At 39.9% G+C, this 27,976-nt stretch overlaps 1 protein-coding gene across 1 annotated transcript in view; it reads left to right on the top strand.

Annotated features, from left to right (window-relative positions):
* Nucleotides 1-3,019: 3,019 nt before the first annotated feature.
* The window catches only part of LOC146170280 (ADAMTS-like protein 3), a 44,933-nt gene continuing 19,976 nt past the window's right edge, over nt 3,020-27,976 (top strand). The window contains exons 1-5 of the mRNA XM_083388076.1: nt 3,020-3,167; nt 16,297-16,377; nt 20,197-20,291; nt 23,668-23,725; nt 24,813-25,046. Coding sequence (XP_083244202.1) covers nt 3,108-3,167; nt 16,297-16,377; nt 20,197-20,291; nt 23,668-23,725; nt 24,813-25,046 — 528 coding nt within the window. The 5' untranslated portion in view covers nt 3,020-3,107. The remainder of the gene's footprint in view (nt 3,168-16,296; nt 16,378-20,196; nt 20,292-23,667; nt 23,726-24,812; nt 25,047-27,976) is intronic.

The raw sequence follows: 27,976 nt of genomic DNA, 5'->3' as shown, positions 1-27,976 counted from the left end.
GCCTTTCACCACGCTTTCGCAATCACAGGGTGGACATTTCCACGCTATAAATCTCAAACTATTGGTGTTGGTGGAAATTCCACGCTTAGGAGTTTTATTTCCACCTTTACATGATAGTAGAATTTAACATCGTTTTCACAAATTTTCACCCCAAGGTGGATTATTACAACCTTCAAATTTTAAGTGCAATTGTGCTCGAGCTAATCTAAGCAGCGTTTTGTCGCTACTAACCGAATGCGGATGTTATATAGGTCCCATATAGGCAAATAGAGAAGTTAGCAGTTCAATTATTGCGGTTTGTACAGCGCCTGGGCGTTATGGGCCGGGTCAGTTTTGCAAACGTTTAAAGTGCATTGTCTTTGATGTGCGACTATTTGCCAGTGACGTCAGAAGCTCGTTGACGGATAGTTCGCGGTTCCGAGCTATTCTGTCAATCAGTAGACCGCTGTGGTTCCGCAGCTGTACTTTCGAAATCCAGTCACGACGAAAACGGTTTTGGAACTTGATCGCCGAACTGGAGTTAGGGGAAGACGTAAAGTACTTCTAAATCTTTTTCGAAACCCGTTTCTTCGAAAAAATAGTGCTTTATTTAAATTCTTAAGACTGTGGATGTTTTGTATAAAATGCTTTCGAAAAGCTTCTTTGGATTTTGTTTTACAGCTGCAACTTTCCTAGGTTTCACTTTAAAACCAAAAAATAGCTTATTTTCACTTTTCAAGTTTTCTTAAACACCGGGAGATGTCCTACCCGCAATATTATGATTCCACTACGATAAAAGGGGGTTTTCAGCCATTTAACAATATCAACAAAATGTACCAACCGACACTACACACCAATGTTGCAATAACTCAAGTAATTGAGTGCGCTTCAGTGCATTTAAGTCACTTTTTGAACCGACTTTACTTGATTTAGGAATTTTGAGCAACGTAACTTAATTTGACCTTAGTCTTTGAACAAATGACTTTAGGTTAAAACGAAGTGTTTTCACAAAGCAATTTTTACATAAATTCGGGTTATTAGTTTTAACTTTTCTTTAAACGTTTTATCTTTATGACATGGACTTGACTTGCTTTAATTACGACGTGACTGGGACTTGACTTGTTAATGACTTGACTGGGACTTGAATCATTGAAAAATGACTTGTTTACAACATTGCCAAACACTCGATAACACGGCAACTTCGCACCACACCGCGTGCGCCATAACCTTATCACAACGAGTCGAAAATCCACAAAGCGACAATGTGACAAAGTGTTGCCCGACGCGCCTGAGCGCAAATCGAGCTGTAGTTGTGTACGTTGTGCGCGCGACAGGCGTAGAGCGGCGCCCCCTTTTTTCTACCGCTTGCCGTTCTGCGCCAGGGCGATATAAGACCCATGCCTTGCGTGCTGAGCGAAGGCAGAAGGGCCTTCGGTAGGGTTCGAAGTCTATCGCTGCCGCCAGCGCTTTAAGGTGATAAGGCACGCGTGCCCTCGCGCAAGAATAGACGGAGCTTGGGGCCGCGAGAAGCCATGCTGCTACTGCTGTTTTTGCAGTGTGTTTGAAATCAGGTGAAGCGTTTTAGCGTGTGTAGTTTAATTTCAGCCAATAGGGCTTGCAAATGGAACTCTCTATTGTTTTGCTAACTTCGCCAAGTGATTTTACTTCATATCAAGCAACATTACGAGTTTCTGTCAGCCAATTGCAGTCTACAACACTTTTAAATCCTTGGATATTTAAAGTTTTTGCCGACTTGCGCGCATACGGATGAAACGGCTAGTCAACTGAATTGCAGGTTCAGTGTAGCTACTTCCCCTTTGCAAATTTAGGGCAATCAAGTTTCGGGTGTTGTTATTGCTGACATTGGCAGGAATGCTATTTCGGGTCAAGCAACTTTGGGAATGCTCCTAGTCGATTGCAGCGAGTCAGGTCAACCACCAATACGTGCAAACTGTAGCCAATAAAGCTTACCTTGATTTAAAGACTTTGCCCATGATTTGTGAAAACGACCTGTCGATTGGTGTCAGTAAAATGAAGTTTCATGTCACCTTTTTTAATCGCGAGCAATAACTGTTTTATATTGAAGGTGTGCTGATTTTGCAGGAGATTTAGTTGGTGTTTAGTGATTTTGCATTGGCTGTCAGTCGATCACGGGTTCAGTTTAATTACTACCCCACTTTAATTGTAGATAATTAATCTCGCAAACTTTGTTAGTTGATGACATCGTTTATTTGATTACAACGGTTAGTGGATTATAACAGTTAGTTGATTACAATGGTTAGTTGATTACAATGGTTAGTTGATTACATCAGTTAGTTGATTACAACAGTTAGTTGATTACAATGGTTGGTAATTACAGCAGTTTGATAATTGAAACGGTTAGTTGATTACAACGGTGCTAGAAACCCAAGCCTCGTGTCGCAAAAACATGCAGTGTCAGATTTTGTTTACATATTCCCCCTTTAGTCTTGAGGTCAATGCGGTTCCCTTTGCCAGGTGCGGGACCTCAACGTCCTCGCGCTAAACGTGCGCGTTTTGTTTTTAATTGCGCTTTTTAGGGTCTACGTGCACTTGCGGCTTCGGCACAGCTGGAAAGAAGCACGGACCAAGCTTCAACTTCCCGGCGCGGACGCCCCAGGTTAAATCAGGCGAGATGTCGTTTATTTGTAGGGCTCGCGATAACTATAATAAAACATACAGGCGTGGTAAACGAACTGATGGGAGCTGAACGTGGAAAGCTGTGCTTTGCGCCCGTCTGTTTGAGTTTTAAGGAATTAAAAAAATTGCACAGGGTTAAGTCAATTTTAAAATTAACAAGATCATAGCGTAAAAATAACCATGCAATAGCAACCCTTCAGTTAGTCTTTTCCGCAATGACAAACAAAGCGTTGGACTATAGCGGTTGGCGCATATTGTCTGTTGAAATTCGCTTTGCCGGATTCCGGTGCCACAAAGCCCGCAGAATGCAATTTGCCTTCCCGATGTCGGACACTTGTCGGCAAGTTGCAGACGTTGTTTTTTGATTGACAGATCTGTTTTGGCGTTAGAAAAAACTAGAATCTGTTTTGAGAGCGAATCAACTTGATTTGCATGAAAGTTATTCGGATTATTGACAAGACGACGAAAGTATGACGCCGCCTTTGATACAGCAAAGGATTAGGACGATGCAAGTGATTATTTTGTTAACGGTAAGTTTGCATGCAAAATTTAAAGATATTTTTTCTTTAGCGTAGATTCGTTCACAGTATATTCGCCGTTCAATTATGCTGAGCTACTGTTTGACCATTTCCGAGAAATATTAGAATCAGTAGTGGTTTACGCACAATAAGATGTCGAAAGTGATAAATAATATCACATTGCCAAAAACGAATCTTTTCGCAAGACTGTGTTTACTGGTTTCCAGTTTTTGTTTATAAAATCCAATTTTTAACTTATCAAGTTGTTGTAAACGTAACGCTTAAGTCATCTTGTGTACCACTATGTTTATACGCTCTAATTCAGGTGTAGCCGACTTATGTTTGGTTGCGATCGACTGGAAATATTTTTTAGAAACTCTCGATCGACTGGTTCGGTAAAAAAAGTCACTTATTTAACATTTTAAGCGTGAATTGCATTCCAAGCCAGTTTGTTAATTAGGCTTGTCCAGACAACAATTCGTCATTTTAATGTTCAGCTTGTGTGCGACAGCTACTTTAATGACGTAACAGACATTAAACGCGATCGACCAGGTGAAATGTGGCGATCGACGTGTTGGCTACCCCCGATATATAAATCAAATTAGATCAAAACATCCTTTTTTAATACCAACAAGCTTAAACCCATGGTCTTGCAGATGGGTTACAAAACCAGCTGTAAATCTGCTAGGCGCGTCAATCAATCAATCATCCAAAATTTCACGAGGCGTGTAAAAATACCTTGTAAAAGCAAGGGCGCCGACAAAGCCCAAATGTCGGCTGTCTCCGACATAAAGTAACCAATGGATCCTGGGCGGAATGTAAACATAGCTATGAAGGGGGAATGCGGTCCTAGCAAAAGGATTGCAGCGAAGCGCAAGACTCTAGATCTTTTGCGGCTTGCAATACGCCAACCGCGAAACATAGATAGCGGAAAAACGGAGTTGTGTGTCATGGCCTGGGGACCACGACCTCGACATTATAGGCTGTGATATTTCAGGCAAATATTGAAGATATTTAACGCAAAAATGCATAGTGGATCGGTTTATTAGGTTCTCTAAAAGCCTCGGATATCCACTGTTTTTCGTGTACAACCGTTATAACTCTGTGGGTCATGCGAGTGAACGGGTTTTACTCTAGTCAACATCTGAAATGCAAATAGAAGAACTTTTTCTAAACCTGCTTCGTTTACATGCAATGGCGTAAAAGTTTGCTGCGAATATGGTTTATTTTAACAAAACCAATTTGATCACTGCTTAGCGAGGCAGTCTTAGCTCACAATTAGGAGCTAGGCCCAACGGCAGAATTTCGACCCTATGAAATCTTCTGTGTCAATGGACCACTGTTCGAAACCCCTTAATTGTTTACAAGTGTTTAAAAACAAAGATGTTATGCTTTTTACGATTCTCTTGGCCACTTAAAAATCAGTCATCTCGTTTTCCTCAATGACGATAAAAGCTTTAAAAGTTAACAGTAAAAGTGTGTTTGGTGTAAAAAATATGACTAGAGCCACGGAGTTACCTAACGCAATTTGTTTTTTGTTTTAAAGTGACTGACAAATTGCGGTCCTTGTAAAGGAGCGGCAAACGCAAAAAAACGTCTGCCTAAAAAAACTCGAATAATGCCTCTCCAAGAGGTATAGATAGACTAAACTAAACCATCAAGGATGTAAAAAATCACCTGAAACTAAGATCTTGCGCGACGAGTGCTTTTGCAAACTGGCACTTTGTGTACTTTGTCTGACTCCGGCATTCCAAGGGGTGTGCGGCGCACCCGTTTCACCCCTGACCCCAGTTGCGCACTCAAGCGTAGCCGAGCGAAAGTGTAAATAGACGAATGTGGCGATTTGGTACCCGGGGAGAAAGCGCCCATTGAGCACTCGGCATTGTTCCACCACAATGGACCGCCCGAGCAAAATATTGACGCCGCATTCTCGGATAGTGCTGCTATGGCTACTTATTCCGTGTGTGTGATGATGATTTCGATTTTGGAGTGCGTATTAATGGCGGGGTTTTCTGTACTTGGACGAGGTATGGAGTGTGACAGAAATACTCGTTTAAGTACTCGGTAGTGATATCACGCCTATGTGGAGTCGTTATCAGGATTTATGGTTACTAAAAATAAAGAGAATTCCGACAATTCCAATAATTCGATTTAAAAAAAATAAACTTGTGAACTACCATTTTAGATTCCCAAGTTTTAAACCTAATAAAAATATGTTATCAATAGTAAAATGCTTAACGTTTACAAACTTTGCGTTCTCTTTACAAATAACATAACCTTAATCCTAACTTATAAAAGTTGTACCGCAATTGATTGCATGGAACTTTTATGACCTCGTTCATTCTCACATCCTCATTCCACTAGTACTTAAGTTTAACGTAACGATTCATTAAAAAAAACATCAAAGGTGTTGATGGTAACGGTTGGTTCTAGATAGAGTCTTGACATACTGACAAAACGTCCTTCTACACGTTGTGCTTTTCATGCATTATGGGTTTTTACACAAATTCTGGAAAAATCCCACTTCTTTACGAAATACCGGAATGTAGGTTACAACTCTAACTAGGAAACACAATATTTACAAATTAAATTACAATAAAATAGTAAAGGCTATTTTCCTGATTAAGCCGAGCTCTGTTGTTGATTTTCCTTCAGCGTCATTCGCACTCAACCAAATTTGCATTTACTTAACATTTCAAACATATCGGGCCCAGAAATTCGTCACACTTATTTTTCTTTCTCGCCCCAAACTATAACGATATTTGAAGGGTGTCGCCAAGTATCGTCAACAGGAAATGGGTTAAGCCTGCTGCTGACAAGTCGTGACAATAACTTGCTTCATATTAAAAGAGCATGTATTTTCTCCCCATCGCAATTCAGACAATACTCCCGCATTTCGGCGCCCATTTTTAATGACAGGCAAACAAAAAAGGCCGCGTGGCAAACGCGGTGTTTTTTTCGGCCGAATTTTGCGCTATGCTTAGCGTGAAGCAAATTGCCTGAAGTCGTGAGCTCTGTAGCACTCCTTTCTGGCGAAAAAATGCGGCAAAGTCGCAATCGCACGAATGAATCGAGAGTCGGATAGGGTTGAAAACGAAGCCGGCTTTTAGAATTGGGTTTCTTAGAGCTCTCCGCTAAAAACTACTATACCTCATGCGTTTTCCATACATTTATTAAGCAATTTTATCACCAAAAATTAGCAATACAAGGATGTCTAAGCCTTAATTAACGACAAAAATAGTAATTGTGTTATATGCTTCACAAAGATTGTGTAATTTTGTTGTCTATTTTGCTTATTTTGCGACATTAAGACGTAATTTGGTATCGCGTCATCCGGCGATGGCCTACTTTTACCAAAAAGTGACTGGTAGCGGTATAAGTAAATCGCATTTCCCTATCTGAAAATTTGCTATAGTTATTTACTTTGAGTTAAATAAGAAGTATATCATACGTCCCAATTTAAAGCTTTGCTATTGTTATGTACTTTAGATAAGACACGAAGTACCCTACGTCCCTATTCGAAGCTTTGCTACAGTTGCTACAGTACTTAACCAATTTGTTAACAGTTGACAGCACACCTATAGCGAGTGTATAGGGAGAGTAGCGAGTGTGCGTCGTTGTAATGCAATCCAGGGCTTTGCGGTTTGCGGTTTGCCGAGCCTTGCTCTATGCGGCCACCTTATCTTGTAACAGATTTTTCGCGGTCGCTCAGAACGCTGGCGTACGTGACCCACAGGGGTGCACCTTTGAAGTTCACAAGTAACAGAACCTTTGCCAATCGGCAAAATGCTAAACCTCACTCGGCCTATCGGTTTTTAACGATTTCATTAATCAATTAGGCCTAATTGACCCCCAGCCTAAGTTTTATAACGTCTATTCGTGTTTCTATTTATTTTAGACAAAACTCTTTTAAGCAAATGACTTTTCTTGGAACCTACAACATTTTGAGCAAATCCTTAGGCTTGGAAATATCTTTTTACGGCAGATTTACTTGGCTGACTTCGACTAGGCGTGGAAGTAATTCTTTTCTACTAAAGTTCGTTAAAATTAATGTTTTTTTAGCCAATGGCTTAACCTACGCTTTTCAGTCAAATCATTTTAATTTAATTTAAAGTCTTCTGAAAAAATACTTCGCTTAAAGTGGACGATTCGGGTAAATGACTTGTTTTAGACTATAAGACTTTTTGGAAAATGACTTGACTTGGACTCAAGTTTGTCCAGAAAACAATTTCTGTGAACCAAATTATTTCGAAAAATAACTTTACATTGTCTTATGGGAAAATAAACTTTAAAGTCGCGTGACTTGTACTATGCCGAAGTTTCCCGGCTAGTCACTCCACTTGGTCAAAAACGTTTCGGAAAAATGACAGATAAATAATCAAGTACGTAAAAAGTGACCTTTTTTTCATCACCTTATCGCGGCGATTTTCATGCAACAAACAAGACTTAACCGACTATCAACGCTTGATTGGCACATTCCACTCAACCAAAAAAACGTCGCACAGCGGCGCTATTTTAATGGCCATGGGAACGCGCTTTCGCGCAAACTTAAAAGGCGCGCTAATACACCGGCTACTTCAAAGTCGACTCGTAATTGCAATGGACGGCGCTGAAGCCTGACACGATGCATTTCGCGCGAGGTCATAGCAGTGAACGGCAAGTTCGCTACGCTAAGTGGAATCATGTGTCCGTACAATGCCAGCTATGTATGAAGGGACCACCCGTGTATTCATATCTGCTGGGCCGCCGTCGAAATATAGCCCATGGGATTTGAGCAAAACGCGGTGCGAGATTATCCCGCCCGTTGGATGAAGCCTACAGACAATTGCATTTGCTGCTGATGCTTCGACTGGCATCCAGCTTACATCAGCACTTAAACCCGTCGCCTTGGGCTGGGAATTTGCCCTTGAAGGCGTCGGCGCCCCTCCGGCTTTTTGGAGTGCGTCATAAAAACAAAGCAGAGTACTGACGGGTAAAATGTGATTCATTTAATTAACCAATGACAAACTGAATGTGTGAAATATGAAGATATATCCTCGCCCTTAAATGTAAATGACGACAATGACTTCAAATGGAAGCAGCTGTTCTTTAGACTTTCCTGTCTTAGTCAAAGTTAGTCATTAATAAGCTTTGTGCGAAATATGTTTCTTATTTAAATTTAAGAAGAAAATCATTTAACTAAATGCAAGAGTTCCATTTCTTGGCGGAATATATTCTTCTTACTGAAACCTCAAGTAAAGTCTTTCGTCTAAAGAATAACCAATGCGCTAGTCAAACTATTAAAAATTCTAAATTTGATGCTGAGGTCCATTGACCCACATTGTCCACGGAGAGCAGATATACATAGGTCCAGTTTTCGCCTGGCCTTAAGATAAATAATATTTATTGAAAGTTTACACACCGGAATGGTATAGCAGCCCCAAACTTATGGGTGCAGATAAAACGGGTTAGTTATTCTAAGTCTATTGCACGATTCGGCAATTTTCTCCCTATTTTGCGCTAATACGCCAAGCCTAATTTCGCTAGCCCATACGAATCAAATGCAGTTTTTAATTTTCCTAACTTTTATGATTGATGACGCGAAAACGTTATCGTTGTACGCCACCAGCCTTCACTCGAGCGACTATTGGCTCCTCAACGTACAATTTTCCTCCCACCATTTCAACAGCCAAGGCAATACACATAATTAGGTACATTGTTAGAAGTGGGAGAGATTTCGGTTGGCCTGAGTAAAGCGCACAACAAACATTTTAGTACCGGTCGACCTTGATTCGAAGAAATTCCTCTGTTAACCCAGCAGAAAACTAATGAAAAGAACTTGTATTGAAACTCAGATGCTCATACACAGAAAAGCACTTTAAATACGTCAAAAGATAAATGTTTACCTACAGATTGAAAAAATCTCCCCCCCCCCCATAAAAAAAAATGTATTACAATTTATTGCGCAGAAAATACGTTTTTATCTCTATCGTACAATACATTTTGATCATTTCTAGTAGCTGAAGAACTCAACATAACACAAAAGGCTGTAAAAATGGATATGGAGGTCGGCATAATAAAAAAAGTAAAACTATACTGTTGTTTCTTCAAGCACAACACATATCTACTTGTGTGATTGTCAAGTATGGTATTGGGCCTTAAACACTGGTTACTTAGCGCAAAACAACGGGCGTCTATCGGCTCGAATCCTCAGCAAGCCGTTGGCATTTGCGCGGCGCCTGTATTTGCCGCCGCCCTGTTCCGCATCTTGGCTTTGTTTGCCTGGTTTATACACAATATATACGGGAAGCTTTTGCACGTCGTAGAGTCGGACAGGTTCGGCAAAATTGACCGCAAAGCCGCTGGCACGCGCGCCAAGGTAACTACTTTTGCGAAAGGCCAACCGCAAAGTTCGCCGGGTCAAGTTTGCGGTTATTGACGCAATGCGGTTTCCGCAACCTCGACCCCCGAAAAGAATTCAATTTCCCAAATAGTTTATCAATAAGAAAGATCAAAGTACTTTGAGCACATTGACAGGATCAGTTACTGGTCTTTTAAGGATTAAGTTTAACCCTTGTCTTGTTTACAGTAAAAATGTCTTGATTTCGGCCCAAGCCTTTTGCACAATGCTGAGCCACATTCCTTACAGGCAATTTACAAGTTAGTGGCTTAGGCGCGGCGTTGGGATTTTTACCTCTTAATTCCGGTGTCACTTGTAAATGTTAGTTCACTAATGAAATAAGATTTATTATGTAAGAAAGAGGAGCAAGTTCAAGCAATATGGCAAACAAGTCGATTTAAACGTTTCTGTAAGCACCTAAACAATCTCAGGTGTAGTCCAAAGTGTATGAAACGGTCAGAGGCCACCAAACCATGCCCACCCCAAACTATAGGCTACATTTAGTCAAGTTGATCTGTGCAAAGCTCGAATTTTTTTCAAGTCATATTCCAATATCTTCTATCTGCATAGATAACCCACGTATCCTTTTAACTGAAGTCTCGACAATTTATAAAAAAACGAATAATTTCAACACCAGCAGTTTTAGAATTAGTTGTTTTGTTACGTGACGTCATGACGTAATTTGTGACGTCGTCTAACAAATTTTCATAACCCGTGGTTTTACGCAGTGGCCTTCAATAGCTTCTACAAGAGTGTTTTTGACCTCACCAATGGTAGCTTCCCGACCACTAAGCCTCCTAACCCTGTATTCATCATACACAACACAGCCTTTTAGATCACTGTTGCTTAATCAGGTGAATGGTTCACCCCAGGGTGAATAAAATTTTGCAGGGGTGAACCAACCGAAAAGGGTGAATAGGGGTGAACCGTCAGAAATGGATGATAGCTTGCGAAACAAACTAAGTCATGTTGTGCTGTTTTATATAGACGAGATAGTTTTATCATATAATGAAACAAAGGTAAATTAAATCTGGATATAGATGCTAGGGGTAAACAAAACTAAAAAAAGTTTAAGAAGCAGTGCTTTAGATATTCCCAACCCTTTTCGCGATTTATGCGATGTTCGGAATTCCTAGTTTGGTTTTCACCCACAAAACATCCCCACAGCGCATTGAAATTAAATTAGGGCCTTACAAAGTCACTGTAGCCGCATCGTACTGGAAACTCCACGGCGGAATTGAGGTTGTAAAGTAATTGCTCCGCCCTCTTATTATGAGGGCAAAACGTGGACGGTGGCCGGACGTTATTTTCATTATAAGCCAAAGCGTGAATGAATTCGCTTATTAAATTTTTCCAGTGAAAGGAATCGCATAACATCCATCAATTTGTCGGAGAAAAACATTTCTGACTCTAAATAGTTTTTCGCAGGTCCGGCATATAAAGCCCGGAATCTTGTTTCGCTGGAAGTGATTTCAATTACACGCAACATGCAGAGATTTTAATTCGAGACTCCCTTTCCATCTATAAGCTGTTATAATGTTGCCGGACTGCTGCGAACAAAAATACCTACAACCTCTTTTCATGTTGCTAGCTGGTGATTCGTGTTTCGGGCGTATATAGTCGCAAACATTGCCAACAGAAATAGCCCGACAGGTGTCCATAGCGCCGCAGAGATGACTGAATTAATTTTCTGAAGTCAATAGATGCCAAATTTGGAATATCGTCTTACACCAGGTATTTTTTAACTAGGGTCCGTCAACTAATTTTAAGGGGTCCATGAAGGCCAAATTGTTCTAGTGTATATATAAGAAGAAATCAACTTTTTTTTTTTTTTTTTTTTTTTTTCAAGAAAGGAGAATAATTAAAAATAAAACGTTTTAGCACTGAATGTATTTTGACTGTATGTGACGTAAATTTATGACGTCATTTTTGATTTTTTTTTGCCTACCGTGGTCCACGCGAACCCCTGCCTTACACAAAACCACTGCTCTGCACGGTCTGGTGCCTTTGACGGGGGCGGGGTGGGTCGGCGCTAAGCACCCGCGGCCATTGTCATCGGGGTCGCCCAAATCCATTGTGACGTCATCGCCTGAGCTTGACTGACGGGTGCTGTCTGTCGTGAAATGTCACGGCAATATTGGGTAGGCGTGAATGGCGAAACGCTGTCTCGTTGAAACTTTGTGTTTCGTAAAACACAACAACTCAGGTGATGTTTTTCGCACTTCCTTCGCAGTTTAGACGAAAATCGAGGCGTTTTCTTGTTACTGTTGTGTTAATGTAAATAACTCTGCCAAATACGTGATAGTAAAGCAACCGTTTTAAGCGATATATGTCGACAGCAGTGAAAGTGCATTTATTTCTCAGATTTGCGTGTTTATTTTTTTGCCCACCAACCTCTCTTCACGTGAAAAGGCATATTGTGTCTCAATAAAAAGTTTGTGTTGAATAGAACCCATCCTTCATGTCAGAGTATCTGCTGAAATGAGTTGACGAATGACGCGAGCTTTGCAATTAAGTTAGGTGGAAATTTCACTAAACAAGCTTGTAGCATTAGACACGTTTAGTTTAATTCCTCTAAGCTTCGTAACCTTACAATGATAGAGGCAATTACACGAGTCCTAAAGTCTTGAATAAGACATCATAAATATTTTTAGAATATTGAGTCATACACTAAAATTAATTCAATCGAGCTAATAATGTGTAGATTGTGTTTGTTTTTCTATTTAAGTAAAGCACTATTTTACTATAACAATTCAAATTGAACATTGCTAGAAAAAACTAACGAAACCAATTTGTTGCAAACGCAAACTTTCCAGATGATTTTTGAACATGACAATTTTGTTAAAAATAAACCAATGTAAACATTTCTGGTGAACGCAATTCAAATTTTTGATTTTATATCTGCAACTTTATCATCCTATTCCAAAGAACTAAAAATTTCTTTAAAAAAGAAATCACGCAACCAAGCATCCCCATAAATGTGGTCTAAACATTATAGGCGATTAAGTTGAAAGATACCAGAAAATTCCGTTCATTACAACATATTAAACCGTAATTCCAGCATTTCCGGTTACCAGACAAATTTACGCCATGATATCTCATGGCATTCCAACTTCGCTTCATCTGTAAACCGTTTCACTTACAAGAGCAACCGCAGTTCGCTGTCAAAACACCTTTTGCACAATCTCGTCTGTTGATACCTCGAAGGATATTCCACATTCCTCGCTCCGCCATGAAAATCCACACTTGCCTTTCCGTGGCCTTGTTTGGGCAACGCGGGCGCCCCAATGACGTCAGAAAGGTCCCCGGGGGCGACACAGATTCGCCCCTGCCACGACCCCCTAAAACCCTACTTGCGACGCACGTAACATCGAGCATTTAGCGGCGTTCGACCGGGAAAAAATCAATTTGCCCGTCCGGAGTGGATTCTTAATTGCGTCTCTATTTGTTTGTTTGTTTGTTGACTTAACCTTAGGATTTTGTATCTTTTTGCTTGAATGTCGCCCTGGCAAATGTATTGTCCCGAAGGCCGACTTTTGTTAAACGCCTGTGGCGAAGTATTTTACCCTTAAAATAATTCAACAAAATAAACAGAGTTTTCCGTAGAGCTTGCGTCCCCGTGAACAAGGCCCTGATAAGAACCACGGCTATTTACCTTTGAACCAGTGTTTCTCAACCTTTTTTCGCGGTGATCTGAATACCAATATAACAACGCAGCTTTGGCGACCGAATACCATTAACTAAACTTTTTTTAAGTTAACAAAACATAAGACAGATACAATAAAAAAATTCGAATTTAGAGTCATGTCTTCGTTTTTTCCCCACATTTTTCCTAATTTTATTTAAATCTCAATAAAACAAACCATGTAAACTACTACAGTTGGCGACCCAACCAAACCATACAGCGACCTAATTTTGGGCCGTGACCCATAGGTTTATTGAGCAACACTGCCTTAAAGCGATGCGCAATAACAAACAAAGTCGTGTGATCAGAAGGTTGCGTGTTCAAATCACGTCGGGGTCATCATTTGTAGGAGCACATAAAGCACGGCCTCTCAGCAGCGCGTAGTTTAATCGAGTGACTTTACATGCAACACAACGAGACGCAAGTCGCGTGTCGCGAATACAATAATTAAACGACACGCTACAATACAATGTTAGCCTTTCATTCGTATCATATGACGTCGGTTGAACTCCCATCTTCTCATGACCCCGTTCACCCCACTTACAAATGGGGGCGATACTTTCGAATAAAAAACCAGACACTTTCGGACCCCCCGCAGCTCGCAAACCGCCGAATGATCCCAGGGGGCGGCCCCAATTACCCCCTTGTACACATCCGACACCTTTCGAAATGGCCCACTCTCCTTTAAGGTGCTTTTAGGGCGGACAAAGTGTTAGCTTATGGCATCTTGTGCGACCGACGCAAACTTTGTCCAGGGATTTCAGCGTCAGTCAGAAACCCAATCGCCGACGCCCGCGATTTTGTTTTCGTGTTCCGGGACTCGTTGCGGCATGAAAGGGACCCGCCAAACGCCCCTTCAGTTCGAACCAATTTCCCGGCGTTATAATGGCAATCGACTTGGCAACTAGATAGTTCTAGCTTTCTAATTGGATGAATTACAGCAAAATGCGACTGATTCTAATTCTAATCTAGTTTGTGAAGATCTTGTGCGCTCTAATTTTATAGTTGAAATTTAATTCAGATTTTACCAAAAATGCTACTTTTTCCAACGTAATTTTTAGTCTCTCAGTCGAAACAAAGAATTTGAGTTAATACGCTTTAATTGGCTGGGTCGAATGGTAGGTGATTTTTACAATCTGAAAAGCATATAGGTTGTGATATAGCATATCAAAATTAGCCAACAAAAATTTAACATTCACATTCTTATAAGAATAAATCATAATTTAAATAAATTAATTGTAAATAAATAAATGTAATTCTAGTTTAAATATTGGTTTTGAAGACTTCGCAAATTCTAATTCTAATCTAGTTTTAGAACTCAAAATGATCTATTTCTAGTTACAATCTAATATGAAAAATACTGAAATGCTCTAATTCTAATTTAATTTTAATTTTAAAAAGCTTAAGTACATCTAGTCGTCCAAGTCTGGTAGACAAACCTCAAATAGTCGCGCAAAGCTTAGCGTGATCCACCCAACAGGCCAAGTAAGTGATGCGCCGCTTAAAGGGCCGTTACAGGTTTCAAATTTCCCGTGACCCGATATTGCAACGAAGTTCATTCCATCGCCCCGTGCTCATTTCTTCCCCGAAATTGAAACACACCCGTCGGCATTATAGGGATCGCGCAGATCCTTTAAGTGAAAGCGTAAGCCGGGAATGACAGTTCGGGCGCAATTAGATTTGTTTGCGTGGTTGATTAAAATGAGTTTGGGGATTTCTCGTGTAAATCATCGCAGGCGTTTTAATTCCCCTCATCCAAACGTCTAGAAAGCCGGTGTTGGATTTCTAACGATATGACGCGGCGTGTGGTGTTGAAACATTTATGAAAAGATGGTAAAAGCTTTCGATCTATTTCGATTGCGAATTTCGCAACTAGAAATCAGTGCTTGTGTGGCCTCTGGCTCTGTGGCAATTACGTAAACCTTGCTCAAAGCAATTACGTAAATGAATATGTGTAGCAGCAGAGTACTCTAGCCAATTGCTAGCAACTCAGGTCAGACACAATTAAGACATCTTAAAAGATTATATATTTCGCCAACACAGGCACCGGGGAATTAAGGTCGGGGATAAATTAAGGTCGACTTAAAACAAATTTAACAAGAAGGTATTAGCTTTCAATCTATCTCGACCGCCAATTGCGTAACTAAATCAGTGCCTGTGTGCAGTGTGTGGCTTAACTTGCTCTGCAGCAATTACGTAAACGAATATGTGCAGCCACACTTTTTCCCCGTTTTATAGAGCCAGCGATCTGTGTTTTTGATCGGGTCTGCAGCACTTTTCACGTAAGAGCCCTCGTAAAACTCTTAAAACAGATCGATCTGTAATATCAATCTCAAAGACGGACCGCTCCATTAGTTCGCTATTAGATTTACTTAGCGCTTCATTTAGCCACACGAGACCTAACCGAAATTATTGGCGGTCAAATTATGCCTTTTTCTAAGATGATATGAGGGCCGTATTCTGCACGCTCGACGCTTAAGAGGCTTATTATTACTGTGCAATACTACTAATAAATATTAATGTTGCGGTTTTTGATATTTGTCGACAAAATTAGGATTGCTCGATTTAGATTATGTTGCTATGATAAAACCGAAACACGTAATTGTAAGGAATATCTCAAATACGATGCATGAAAAATAAAGATTCTTGCTTCGATTCAGTTTAAACTGTTTAATGAAAATAAAAAAACTAATGATGCCTATTTTTATGCTGACTTTTGTCTGATCTCGGAAGTTAAGCAACCTCAGGATTGGCTAGTACTTGGATGGGTGACCGCATAGGAATACCAATTGTCGAAAAAAGAAAAAAAAAGAAAAAAAAAAAAAAAGCACATATTAGGCAAAAGAAAAAACAATATATGTTCTGTTAATTTTAAGAAACGATATATATTATAAAGAAAGTGTTAAAAACGTTTGATCGATATTTGTTGTTCTTCTGAAGATGTTAGGCTTTAAACATTGGAGCTGCTTGTTTCAGTTAGGCACCCTACTGCTTCCCCCTGATAATGGTCACTTACTGGCGTCTGCCTTCCTCTACCCGCCAATATTTGCCCCAAGTCAATATATTTCTCCGTGCAGGTTCTGATTGCCGTCCTTGCCGAAGATGACTCAGCAATCCTAGACGCCGCCGACTCATCCGACTTTGATTCGCGCGCAAAGGTGAGTGTGCTTTTTTGCCGTTGCCCGGGTGTGCATTACCCTTAACTGCGCATTTGGTTTTATATTTTTGTTTACATTTTAAGTATGTCAGTATATTATTGACGTGCTGCTTACAGGAAATATAAAATATTATGTACTGTGACCTTTTTGTTTTAAATTACAGCAATTATCCTGGTGTTTGGGGGTGAGTATCGCTATGTTTTTGGGGGTTAAATTTTGCTGATATAGGGTTGTTTTTTGTGGAACATTTCAATGCACTCAAACTCACGCCGCTGTTATTTATTACATATACATTTTGGTTTTATTATTGACATTCTAGAAGTTCACCATCATTGCGGTAACTATCCACATTTACATAAATGTTTTAAGACATTGGACGTTTACTCGTAATGGCGACACGAAGAAACTCAATCTCCCAAATAAAACGTTTCGAGCCCTTGGTCACATATTGTCAAATTGGTTTCGACAAGACCTAGCAAAAATATAAAACAAGAGTTATTCGAAACGTTCTAAATGATACTTCTCTATGGGCTTCGATATTCTTATAAGTTTACGATAAGTTTCGGTGAATGGCCAAAGAAGTACGACGCTTTCACAACTTGTTTTCTTTCCTGCTGAATAGCTGAAAAAAGTCTAATAAACGTTGTCAACGACAAGCTTTTTGTCGCTAGGTCCTTGTCATGGCGAATGTCCGTGTATTTTTAGCAGAAACTTCTTTTTATTGCGCCCTTGAATAACGAGCGCGTTTGCTTAACGATAACATCGCTTACGGCCCAAATGAAAGATATGTTTGTTCTACACACTTTGACGGATAATGGCAGCTAATCTCGTCGAGCATCTGAAGTTGCCTTGTGTCCTTGTGTATCGATTTAAATTGATAAATGTTTAAACTGTCACGGCGTCGCGAAACAACAGTGTGGAAGCGATTCGTCAAAGTTTGTCCGCTTTAGAAATTTGCGAAAAACGATTTATCAGCCGGAGCGGAACTGTCGGGGAATTTTAAACATCCGAAATCACTTATCTTAAAATAGCACGCCTCTGTATACAACACCCACTTTTCACACCTTCCTAATCCACTATACACTAAATCAAGCAACTTTGACTGTGTAACATTTCGTTAAAAAAACTAAATTTTTCATTTTTTCATCTAATTATTTGTTTTCCTGTTTTTTTTTATTTGTTTTTCTTTGTGTTTCACGAAGTTTCTTTGTATTTTTTGCATACTTGCATTTATTAATCGTAACTAAGAAAAAACCTTGGTAATGCAGTCTTTTTAAAAACGAGTCAATTTCTCAATTTTTTTTCGATCATTTTTTATATCGAAAACGCCCCGCAAAACATCATCAAATATAATGACATGACAAAATGCACACATAGGTAGGGTCCTACTATAGGCACACTGGAAATACACGTGGGTTAAAGGTCTTCCCATTTTTCACGTCCCTTTCAAGGTGTGCCTTGTGCAATACGTCAAGTGCAGCCAGACCGACCCTTCTATTTTGACACTAAATACACGCGCCAGCACACGGCTTTGTAAGGAAAGATATAAGAGAGTTAATGCCAGGAATTGGTGATTACTGGTTCTACCGTCGCCATACATTAGGCACGTTTCGGTTGCTATAGTTAAATGGTTATGCAGCCTTATTTTATCATGTCTTTGAGGCATTAATGCTGATTATATTTTGACATATAAGTGACAAAGGAATTGCCAAGGTGACTCTACGGCTAAATACTCTTCAATTTAAATAGTTTCTGTCTTTGTGAGGCACTGATAAAACTCACTGGCGATATGATTTTACGACTGAACATTAGCGTTTTCTATCAAGCATGTTTCAGTTTATATGTTTCTTTGAAAAGCAATCCTACGCGGAAATTATGGCGATGATATTGTGAAAAAAGAAGTTATCGCAATACTGTTTTGCACAAGTCTTTTTTGTCAAGTCCCAGACATGTCATGTGCAAAACAAAACAAGTCCAAGTCAAGTCATTGTCAACTTATAAGTCTAAGTTTAAACTTACCCAAGTCAAGTCGGTCCAAGTCATTGGTATAGCAAGTCAGTTTCGAGCTATGTCATTTGCACAAAAGTCATTTAAAAACAATGTCTTGCTGGCGGTAAAAAATTATGAAAAAAAACACAACTTAGGTCATTTGTTTACTGGTTTGCCCCCTTAAGTGAAAGGTCAAATCATTTTAAAACGACGAATTCAGTGCAGTTAAGTAAGGTAATTGAGCCCTAGGTGGTTACAACGCTGGACATAATATGTAACTGGTTAGCGTAGTGGTCCAGATGAAAATGGGAGCTTGGGTTTCGTCAGCGATGGACGCGCTGGGCGCATTTCAGGGTAGAGCGCTACAAGGCCTTCCCTCTCCCACTGAGCAGCCTCCATTTATCACTGTAATCGATGATGTCGTCATTCGACGCCTTCAGCATCGCCATTCATTGGGAAGCCTACGCCCTTGTGTCTATGCTTTGCTTTGAAAGGCGCGGCCGAGGCCTTTTTTGCATCTGCCCTGTCGTCCATACGCCAGGCGTTGACGCAAACAATTCTTGTACGAAAGTTTGCAGCGTTTTCCGTGGTCTTCGGCTAAACGCTACTGTTCTTATTTTTACGTTGTACATCATTTTTGTTTCGTATGTGATAATTTGGTCACGGAGTAAGTTTTTAAAAATGTAAATTTTAGGCTAACCAAGTTGCCTTTTCGGAAAGGCTAATTTAATATTTCAAGTAAAATGACCTCTTACAGCCCTTTGAATACTACACATTGACTATTTTAATTTAAAGTCTTCACTGCTTATAGTCATTTAAGGTTCTATAACAAAGCGCTATGTGCACTTGTTTATAAGCAGTATAGCAAAAGGCAGTATCTTGATGCTTTCCGTATAATTAGCGTGGCACACTTTGTTCAAAATTACAAACAAGGCCCGGTGTTTTGCCCGAATTCTATCCTTTGCGTAAACACCAGCTTTGGCGGTTTTCAGCAGTTGGTCGCCCGCTTAACTTGTGCCTAAATTGGCCGCCGTGAAATTGACGGCTTGCAGACGGGCAAATTTCCGTGTTCTTTAAATGTACCGGGCTTACCAGCAAGGGGGCAGCAGCAGACAACATTCCGGACATGAATCACCAAAACACACATGTTTCTCCACTTTGGGAGTCAGTCTCGACGGGAGACGCCGAATCCTGCGTCAACAACTGCAAAATGCAGCCATCGGCGCGTTTTATTTTCCGTTGTGACCCACCATTTTAGGCAATACATTTTACAGACAGGATATTAGTTTATAGGTTACTTTTAACTGTATTTGGGACACGGAAAAATCAATTTTCATGCCATAATAACTTGATTGCTAGTTTGAAACCTGTTAGTGCCTTCTCCAACTCGCAAAACATTTTTAGAGCAATTTGAAAATTCAACTACGTTTTTGCCTTTTGTTGAACTGCACCTGTAACAGGTACACATAGAAAGTTTGACTTACCTTTAAACCCCTTTTTTCATGGGCAGTGTTCAAAGGGCCACGAAAAAGATACGGCTGGTTTAAGAAATGCCCTTTGGACTGACGAAGGTGTGGTAATGTACTTAAAATGGGATCCTGGTGCCGTACAAGTTTATATGTTAATTGGCCTATAAGAAATTCCAAAACACATTTTATTGAGCGAAAAGGCTATGAAAACCAGGCACAAATAGGGATACAGGTGTTTGATAGCGGCCCAAAGCGTCGACACTACAAGTAAAAAGCAATATTCCTCCCAAAACGAAGCTAGATTTATAGCCGGCCCACAACACACGGCCGAAACTAATTCGTCATTCGTGTCTTTGAACAGGTGCCGCGCTCTTCGCTCTCTGCTTGGACGACGTGGAGCGAATGTTCTAGAACGTGCGGGGGCGGGGCATCCTTCGCTCGACGATTCTGCAAGGGGTAAGTACCCAAGGGGGCTTTTTCCGCGGGAAAACGCGCCTCTGTTGGGTTTGTGGTTCAGTTCGATGTTTGTTTGTAGTCAATACTACGTCAAAAGCATTGTCGTTTTATTTGCATTACATTGGTCGATGTTGAACTGCTCCATATAGGTTTTGTAGGTTTAGTTGAACGTTTGTGGCCGTTTTGTGTTGTCACAACAATTTCGCTACATTTTGCTCTAAAATTCAGTGGGCATTCCAACGCAGTTACATTTCTATGTTCAAATCTTAGAATATTGATCAAAACGACAGGCAATTGAACACAGTTCAGTCGCCCAAAATGACAATACTTTGTTAATGGGGTTTTGAGGTAACAGAAAACTATAAATCAGGTTCCCTATTTAACAATATATTTTTTTTTAATTGTTGTTTTGTACTATTTCCTTTTTAACAGTCTAAAACATGATTTTCAAATTTACCATAGTTATACCTTTTTTTCTATAACAAATCAGTTCAGTTAAACGGCATCGGATAATAAAGTCGTTAAGGATAATTACTGGGCTGTTTTGTTTGTCAGGAAACTTTTACATTCTCACATCAATTGCCGTTTGGCTTTTAAGTTTCAGTACCAGCCTTGTTTGGAGCTGTGATATCCCAAATAAAGTGCATTCAGCCTAAACAACCGAAAGCTCAGCCCATGCGCGAAGTTAAATTCCGCTAATGAATGGAGCATAATGGTTGGAGGTTGTATAGTAAGACGTAATAAGAATATCAAAGCCCATACAGAAGTAGGAAGTATTTTGAACGTTTCGAAAAATTCTTTGTTTATTTTCAACGTCTTTATGCATATTAAAAGCGCGTGTGATAGTCTACCATGTTGAAAATGAATAAATATATATTTGGAACGTTCGAAATGAAACCAAATTCTGTAGAGGCTTTGATATCCATTCTACGTCTAACTACAACCTCCAAACATTATCTTAAGCTTTATTTGAAACGTTTAAAATGAAACCTATACTTCCGTATGGACTTTCATATTCTTACTACGTTAATGAATGGTTTACTGATTTGTCATGGGTCCCCTGTAAAGCATTAGGCTTGTGGTGGCCTTACATCCCGTTTGGCCAGAGTTGAAACGGTTAACCAAACAAACGTGGTGATGTCGAAGCCAGTCCCGGGTATATTTAGGTTTCTAGTTACAAGTTACAAGGCACAAGAGCATGCGTTGTGCATTCGGTCACGCACACGAGATTTTTGCACACATGAACCCTCTTGGCATGTTTATTTGTTTGTTTGGCACTTCAAACTCAACAGGTTATTAAGTAACGGCAGCTCGCAAAGCTGCATAGGCTTTTTTGTTTGGGGCAGGCATTTTGAGCTGGTCGATTAAACTCTCGTGTTTTTTTCGGCCGGTTCGAACTTCGACTTACCGCAATCGTGATAAGCGCGTCTGTAATGAGTAATTTTGGCCGAGTACAAAGTTCCCCTGCCAGCCGAATTTTGTTTTTTTCGGTGTGATTTTATGTACAAAGGTGAACTTTTTGTTCCCTGATAAACTTTAAGAAGGAGTAATATTGCAAATTGAATTTGTTCCCGGAAAGAATATCGCTGGACCAAGGCCGAGTCATTTTTAACGTTTTTTTTTAGCTTCTCGGGGTATTTGTATACTAAAAAAGCAAAAAAAAATATGCTGGTAATCATTTTGGCCGCAATCCTGATACCTTTTGCAGCCAGAATATATTCCATGCATATATGATTTAACTATAAAGATCATAATCATTCACGCTCTTATACAATTGTAAATTCCGAATCTGCTCCTTTTCATACAAAATTAAACGTTAAAGTACCAAAATTGCTCGTCCGATCATATCTAATAAGTCAACGCAGCATACAGAAAGCAAATTGTTTATGTGCAGAAATTTCTATAAATAACCCAATTTTTATCAAAAAATTAAACTTCATTTTAAAGTGATTTGCTTGAAAGACTTTAAGTTAAGTCTTTTGAAAAAAGTGGCTTATAATCACTTAAGTCAAGTTATTACAACAGCGGTAAATGCCTTATAACGATCCTGGCCAAAAAAGCAATGACTGTCTTTCATCACCTACAAACCAGCCCGGATCCCCCTTAACATCGGCACATAGGCACCTGGCTCCTAGACGCTTGCTGTTGTACCAAGTAGTAATATACACTCCTGACCCTGCAATTGAGCTTTGCGCGGCATGTTTGGCTGGACTTTTGATCGCAATGCTTCTTTCAGGAATTTTGAACGCGTTTATTATTCTCATTTTCGAACGCCTGTGACCCGCTTAGGTCCCCGAAAACCCTCGCACCTTTGGACCCCGACCGAAGTTGAGTGCTATTTTCTTGTTAAACTCTTCAAAATAGCGTGTGTCCTTGGCTTTGCCTGGAAGAAGTGAATGGGTATACCGAATTGGCAAAGTTGCGATTCAATCCTATCACAGCGATTCTGCCAATTTTAAAAGATAAAAGTAAACCCTGCTTGGCACAGGATTGCTTTTGACAAATTTCTGTACCACTGATAATCCCTACTCCCTATAGGGGAAACATTTGGTCAACTTGGATTTACTATACTCTATAATATAACACCAGTTTATCATGTAACTGTTAGCGATCGAGCTCCTTAATCTGCGCCTATGTGATACATATATATAAATATATATGACCATACGTGTTATACGATATATTATTGAGCATTAACTTGGGTGTGGTTAATAGTTTATATCGCTGAAGAATAGCGTACAGCTGCTTACCTGAACGCAAACATTTCCGACAGGTTTAAATTCCTACATTTTCCCTTCAAAGGCATACGCCTATCGTCATTGGTAACCTTTATTTTCCAAATAAAACTTCAGCTCATTTAATGCCCGGTAACCACATAAGGAGACGGTGTTTGAATGTGGTCTCTCTTGTCCTTCGCCCATAGTAACAGCTGGTAGAATCCACTGAACGTTATTGCCCCTTTAAAAAAGTAATAAAGCAGTACAAACATCGGTTCTGCTGAGCTAGTGACTGGTGTGGATTTTTGGTTTACGGCCGGTACAGTTTATTAGGTTTTCCACGGTGCGCTCGAAACCTAAAGCAATGATATCTATTTAACACTTATTTTAACTATACCCAGTAAAAGCCAGATCACAATTTATAACCTTTTCCTAAAGTTAGATTGCCTTTATATACCGGAAGAGTAAAAGTAATGCTGAACGCCAAACATGCAACAGTTGCAAGTTTAACATGTAGCGTTTGAGGTCCATATGAATAACACAAACTCCAATATATTGACAAGAACCATGTTTCAAATGTTTTAACGAAAAACATTAGAATGGCTTTAGTAAACTGGTGTTTTATACTTATAATTGCTAATAATTTGGTGTTTTTTTAGGAAGAATTGCGCCGCCTACTCAAAGGATCTCGTTCGTTATCGAACTTGTAACACAAAGGTGAGCTTAAGTAGTGCTAATAAAGTGCTTTAACTCGTATTTTACGAGCGTAGGTAAACGGAACACTTGTTAAAGCCCTTGTGCGACTGAACACATTTGCTTGGTTAGTTATAGCTAGCTCACGTGTGTAAGTCTATAGCAGGGGTTCTTAAATGTTTTTACCGCGGACCCCTAATTTTTTTTTCGTCTCGCGTGGACCCCGGTAGGCAAAAATTTAACTAATGACGTCATAAATTTACGTCACAATACAAATAGACTTTATAAATCTGCTGATTTCGGTCGAAAAATGTGACTGTGAAAGTAAAATGGAGCCGTATGCATAAGTACAAAGCCGTTTTTATTTTATTTTTTTGATAAATATATTACTTCTTAAATATACACTAATATTTCAATTGGGTTTCATGGACCCCCTAAAACTAGTTCACGGACCCCCAAGGGGTCCATGGACCCCAGTTTAAGAACCCCTGGTCTATAGTACGGTACGTACTGTTAACCCAAGGCAAAGATGCTCCTTAACGTTAAGCAATGTCGTCCGCTTAAAACCGATTTGCTTTTTTTAAATAAAACACTGATAGTTTTGCTCTTCGTGTATAGTTTTGATTTTCGTTAATAAATGGATTTCTTATAGATCTTTTGGGACATAATGGTTGGATGTTGTAGTAAGACGTAATAAGAATACCGAATCCCATACAGAAGCAGGTATCATTTTTAACGTTTCTTATTAGATTAACTTAAATTGCTTAAACTGCTTATAAGGCACCTACCTCACAGAAATAAGTTTTTATATATTACTCGGAATGCAATATTTATCAGCACTATAGTGCCTTCTTACTATGTTGTAAATAACTAAAGAGTTATTCGAAACGTTCAAAATGACATCTTCCTCTGTATGAGAAGGCATTAGTCCACTACTGTATCGGCTTTATTGTTTTTATTACGCATAGATCATTTTTGGCTCATTTGCATTCGCCTTGCGTTAAGGATAATTTTCCCAGGTCAAAAATAACATTCACGGTTTTTGGAACATTACAGTCTGTATTATTTACCCAACTAACATCCTTTTTTAACAAGCAACCCTCCATTTAAGGACTGCGAAAGCGCCCTTGATTTCCGCTTGATGCAATGCTCGGTGTACAACAACGTCCCATACCAGGGGTCGCTTTACCGGTGGGTTCCAGAAACGGGGGGCCGGCACCTGCCCTGTGCCCTCTACTGCCGGGCCAACGGCACCGACATCGTGGCCCTCATGTCGCCCAAGGTTCTCGATGGAACGCGGTGCCGGGACAATTCACTCGATATGTGTATCGGTGGAGTTTGTAAGGTAACTTATTGTGTCTTATGAAGATGTCAGCTTATAGTGTAAACTATTTTACTTTTTTATCATTTTTGCTATTGCATTTTTTTCTGAAAAGTTTCCAACTGAAAATGAAACAATAAAACAAAGCGAAAAACTAGTTTTCCTCGGTCCATGTTACGCTTTTTGTATTTGCGGCACAGAATACTTAACTCCCCCGGCATAAATTTAACACGCAGAGTTATAGTTGTCGGTTGAAGGAAGTACTCTCCAGGATTTTAGCTTGGAAAGGCATTTAATTTTTTTTTTTTTTTCAGAATGACATCATAAAGTTACGCGAAAACGTAACGCCACAAGTTTCCCCATTTCGCTTTTTTATTATAAAATACTCGCGTGCAGAATTAACAATGCCATTTGCAATATAGTTTAAGTGGGCCAAACTTTAATTTTAGAGAATAAAAAGAGAGGCACGGCGTGCCAATACTATAGCGAGTGTCACACCTTGTATGTATTTCCGAAATATTTGCAAGATTACCAGTAAATTGTGGATATTCAATCAGTCATGCTGAAGTTCTGAACGGATTGATTTTCTATCATTTTCTATCCCCAACTATCTGTGAAAGATTTTATCCCTTAGTAATGGCGGTTACTAATTCAAATAACATCACTCCCGTTTTTTTACGGGAACACGTTTTTAGTGCTTAAGCGACGAAAGTGTAAAATCGCGAATCTAAAAGCTTACACTCAATAAGAAGACAAATCTTTTCTGTAAAACTATAAAGGAAGCGTGCGTGCAAAATCGCGAAGCATGCTTTCGGCCTCCACATTGACAATACTCTTTTCCGGTCTGGGATTTGTACGCCTGTTATCGCACCAATGCCGTTCCGCCCCCAAGAAATTCCAAGCCTTATCACAATCTCCCTCGGCCAAAGTCAAGGCGGTAGCTTGCCTTTTGAACGAATGTGGTCGCGAGAAATCCGTCTCTTTCGGTTAAGTTCATTTCGCTTAGCTTAGGAAGGCGTATGCTTTGGGATGAGGTGCGCGTCAAACCACGGAAGGAACCGCCGTATCTCCCCCGGCCAGTATTACCGGCCGAGGAAGTGGGCCCGTAAGTGTTTGCTCGTAATCCTTTCCGCCGGCTTTTCGGTCTTCAACGCCGCCGACTGGCTGGTACCAGCAGCAGCCGACTGCTTTACGCGCTTGCTTTTCGCAAACATCAACAAAAATAGTAAGTTAGGAGAAAAAGTTTTTGACATATTTTTTGGAGCACGGCAATGATGTTTTAACTTGAGGCTGGCCAAATTGGAGTGAAACTCCCACCTTTTACCCTGATTTAGGATCCAGTTCAGTTTGTTGACTGGTGAATCTCTTACATAGGTTATACGCGAATATCGAATCCATATAGATTTTTTTTTTGATTTTTACTACATTACGTGTTTTTGGCCTAAATCTAATCTTTTCCTGCGGGTTGACGTGTATTTCTGTCCCCAACAAGGCGGTTTGAACTCACAACTTCGATCTGACCGAGATCTTCACTTGAAACTAAACCAGCTACACATGATCAGCGGTCAATTAAGTTGGAAAACAGTTGAAGTTAGCCTTTGCACTCGGAGAACCCTTTGAGAGGTGTTTGCTTGATACGTGTTTTGATATAGTTGGCATGTACGGCTTTAGGTAGACCGGAAAGCAGTATACGTACCCTTTAAAACATAGATGACTTTATTTAACTTACAACCGTGTTTGTACAATTGTACATGTGTATAATAATACTGGACGAGGTGTTTGAAAACCGAAGTTTTTACGCCAAATGTCCGCACCAATCGAACGCCGGGTTGCCTTGGTATAGGATTCTGGGAAACACGGGTTAGGGCTACACGATAAGTCAGTTTTATTGAATGCTGCCATCCGTATCTCGATATAATCCTCCACGTCTCTTGTGATCCTAAGAGAACTCAGTGCGGCACCAGATTGAAACTTGATAGTACAATTTAACTCGCGGTCGGGGAGAAACGTTCAGGAAGCAACTACCTTGCCGTAAATCGGCGTCAGTCGTTCAATTTACCTCGGACTTGCCGGATAAATGTGTCAACCTTTGATAAATCGAAAGCGCAATTTTGCGTCGTAGCTGAGGAGAAACTCTTCCGTCAAGCTTGCAACACGTGTGTCTAAAATATATCAAGCCAATCGTTGGATTCATTTACGAAGACAATATATTGAAATTTAAAGCCAAGACAATGAATAAAGTTTAATTAAAATGTAACAACAATGCTAAGCGGTCAAAGCCGTCAAATCGTAGACTGGACAAACAAATACAATTTTGACCTAAATTAAAAACTTTAGTATTTTTAAAAAAATTCTAAATTCCACCACTGTACTTCACTGGACTTTCGAAAGAAACGACAAATGCGGAATCCTAATCATTTTGGATACTTTTTGTTTTTTTCTCTAATCTTGGTAAATTGTGCAATCGAACACGAACAGGGACAGTTACATTGCTGGAAGCTTCGGAGAAGAAAAATTTAGTCATAATATACCAACCGTTATGGCATTATCCAGAAGGTTTTTTAGTTTATGCAAATCTACGTTATTTCTGCAATTAAAAACAAGCAGAAATATAATAAAACATTACCGGAACCTTTTTGACAAAAAGGCCCGTCGCAACATCCCAAGCACCTTTTGCATTAGAGAGATTGGCGCCCAATTACCAGTCAGCAACGTCCGGCCATTTGCCAGCGCTTCAGCCAACAAACCCCTTGATCGATTGTCCATGACGCGCGTCTGACGTCATGTGACGTCATCGCCACGTTCCGTGTTATTCAGTCTCGTCTCACCTTTCTGAAAGGCCTTGTTGTTCGGTTCGTCTGTTGGGATAAATTTTCATATTCGAGAAATTGAACTTGTGTTTGGAGAAATTGCATTCGGTTTGCGTTTGTCCACCTGTGCTGAAGGATTAAATT

The sequence above is a fragment of the Ascidiella aspersa genome, chromosome 1 (genome assembly GCF_963924565.1).
Source record: "Ascidiella aspersa chromosome 1, kaAscAspe10.2, whole genome shotgun sequence".
NCBI classification, from domain to species: Eukaryota; Metazoa; Chordata; class Ascidiacea; order Phlebobranchia; family Ascidiidae; genus Ascidiella; species Ascidiella aspersa.
This window is presented reverse-complemented; position numbering and strand designations above follow the sequence as displayed.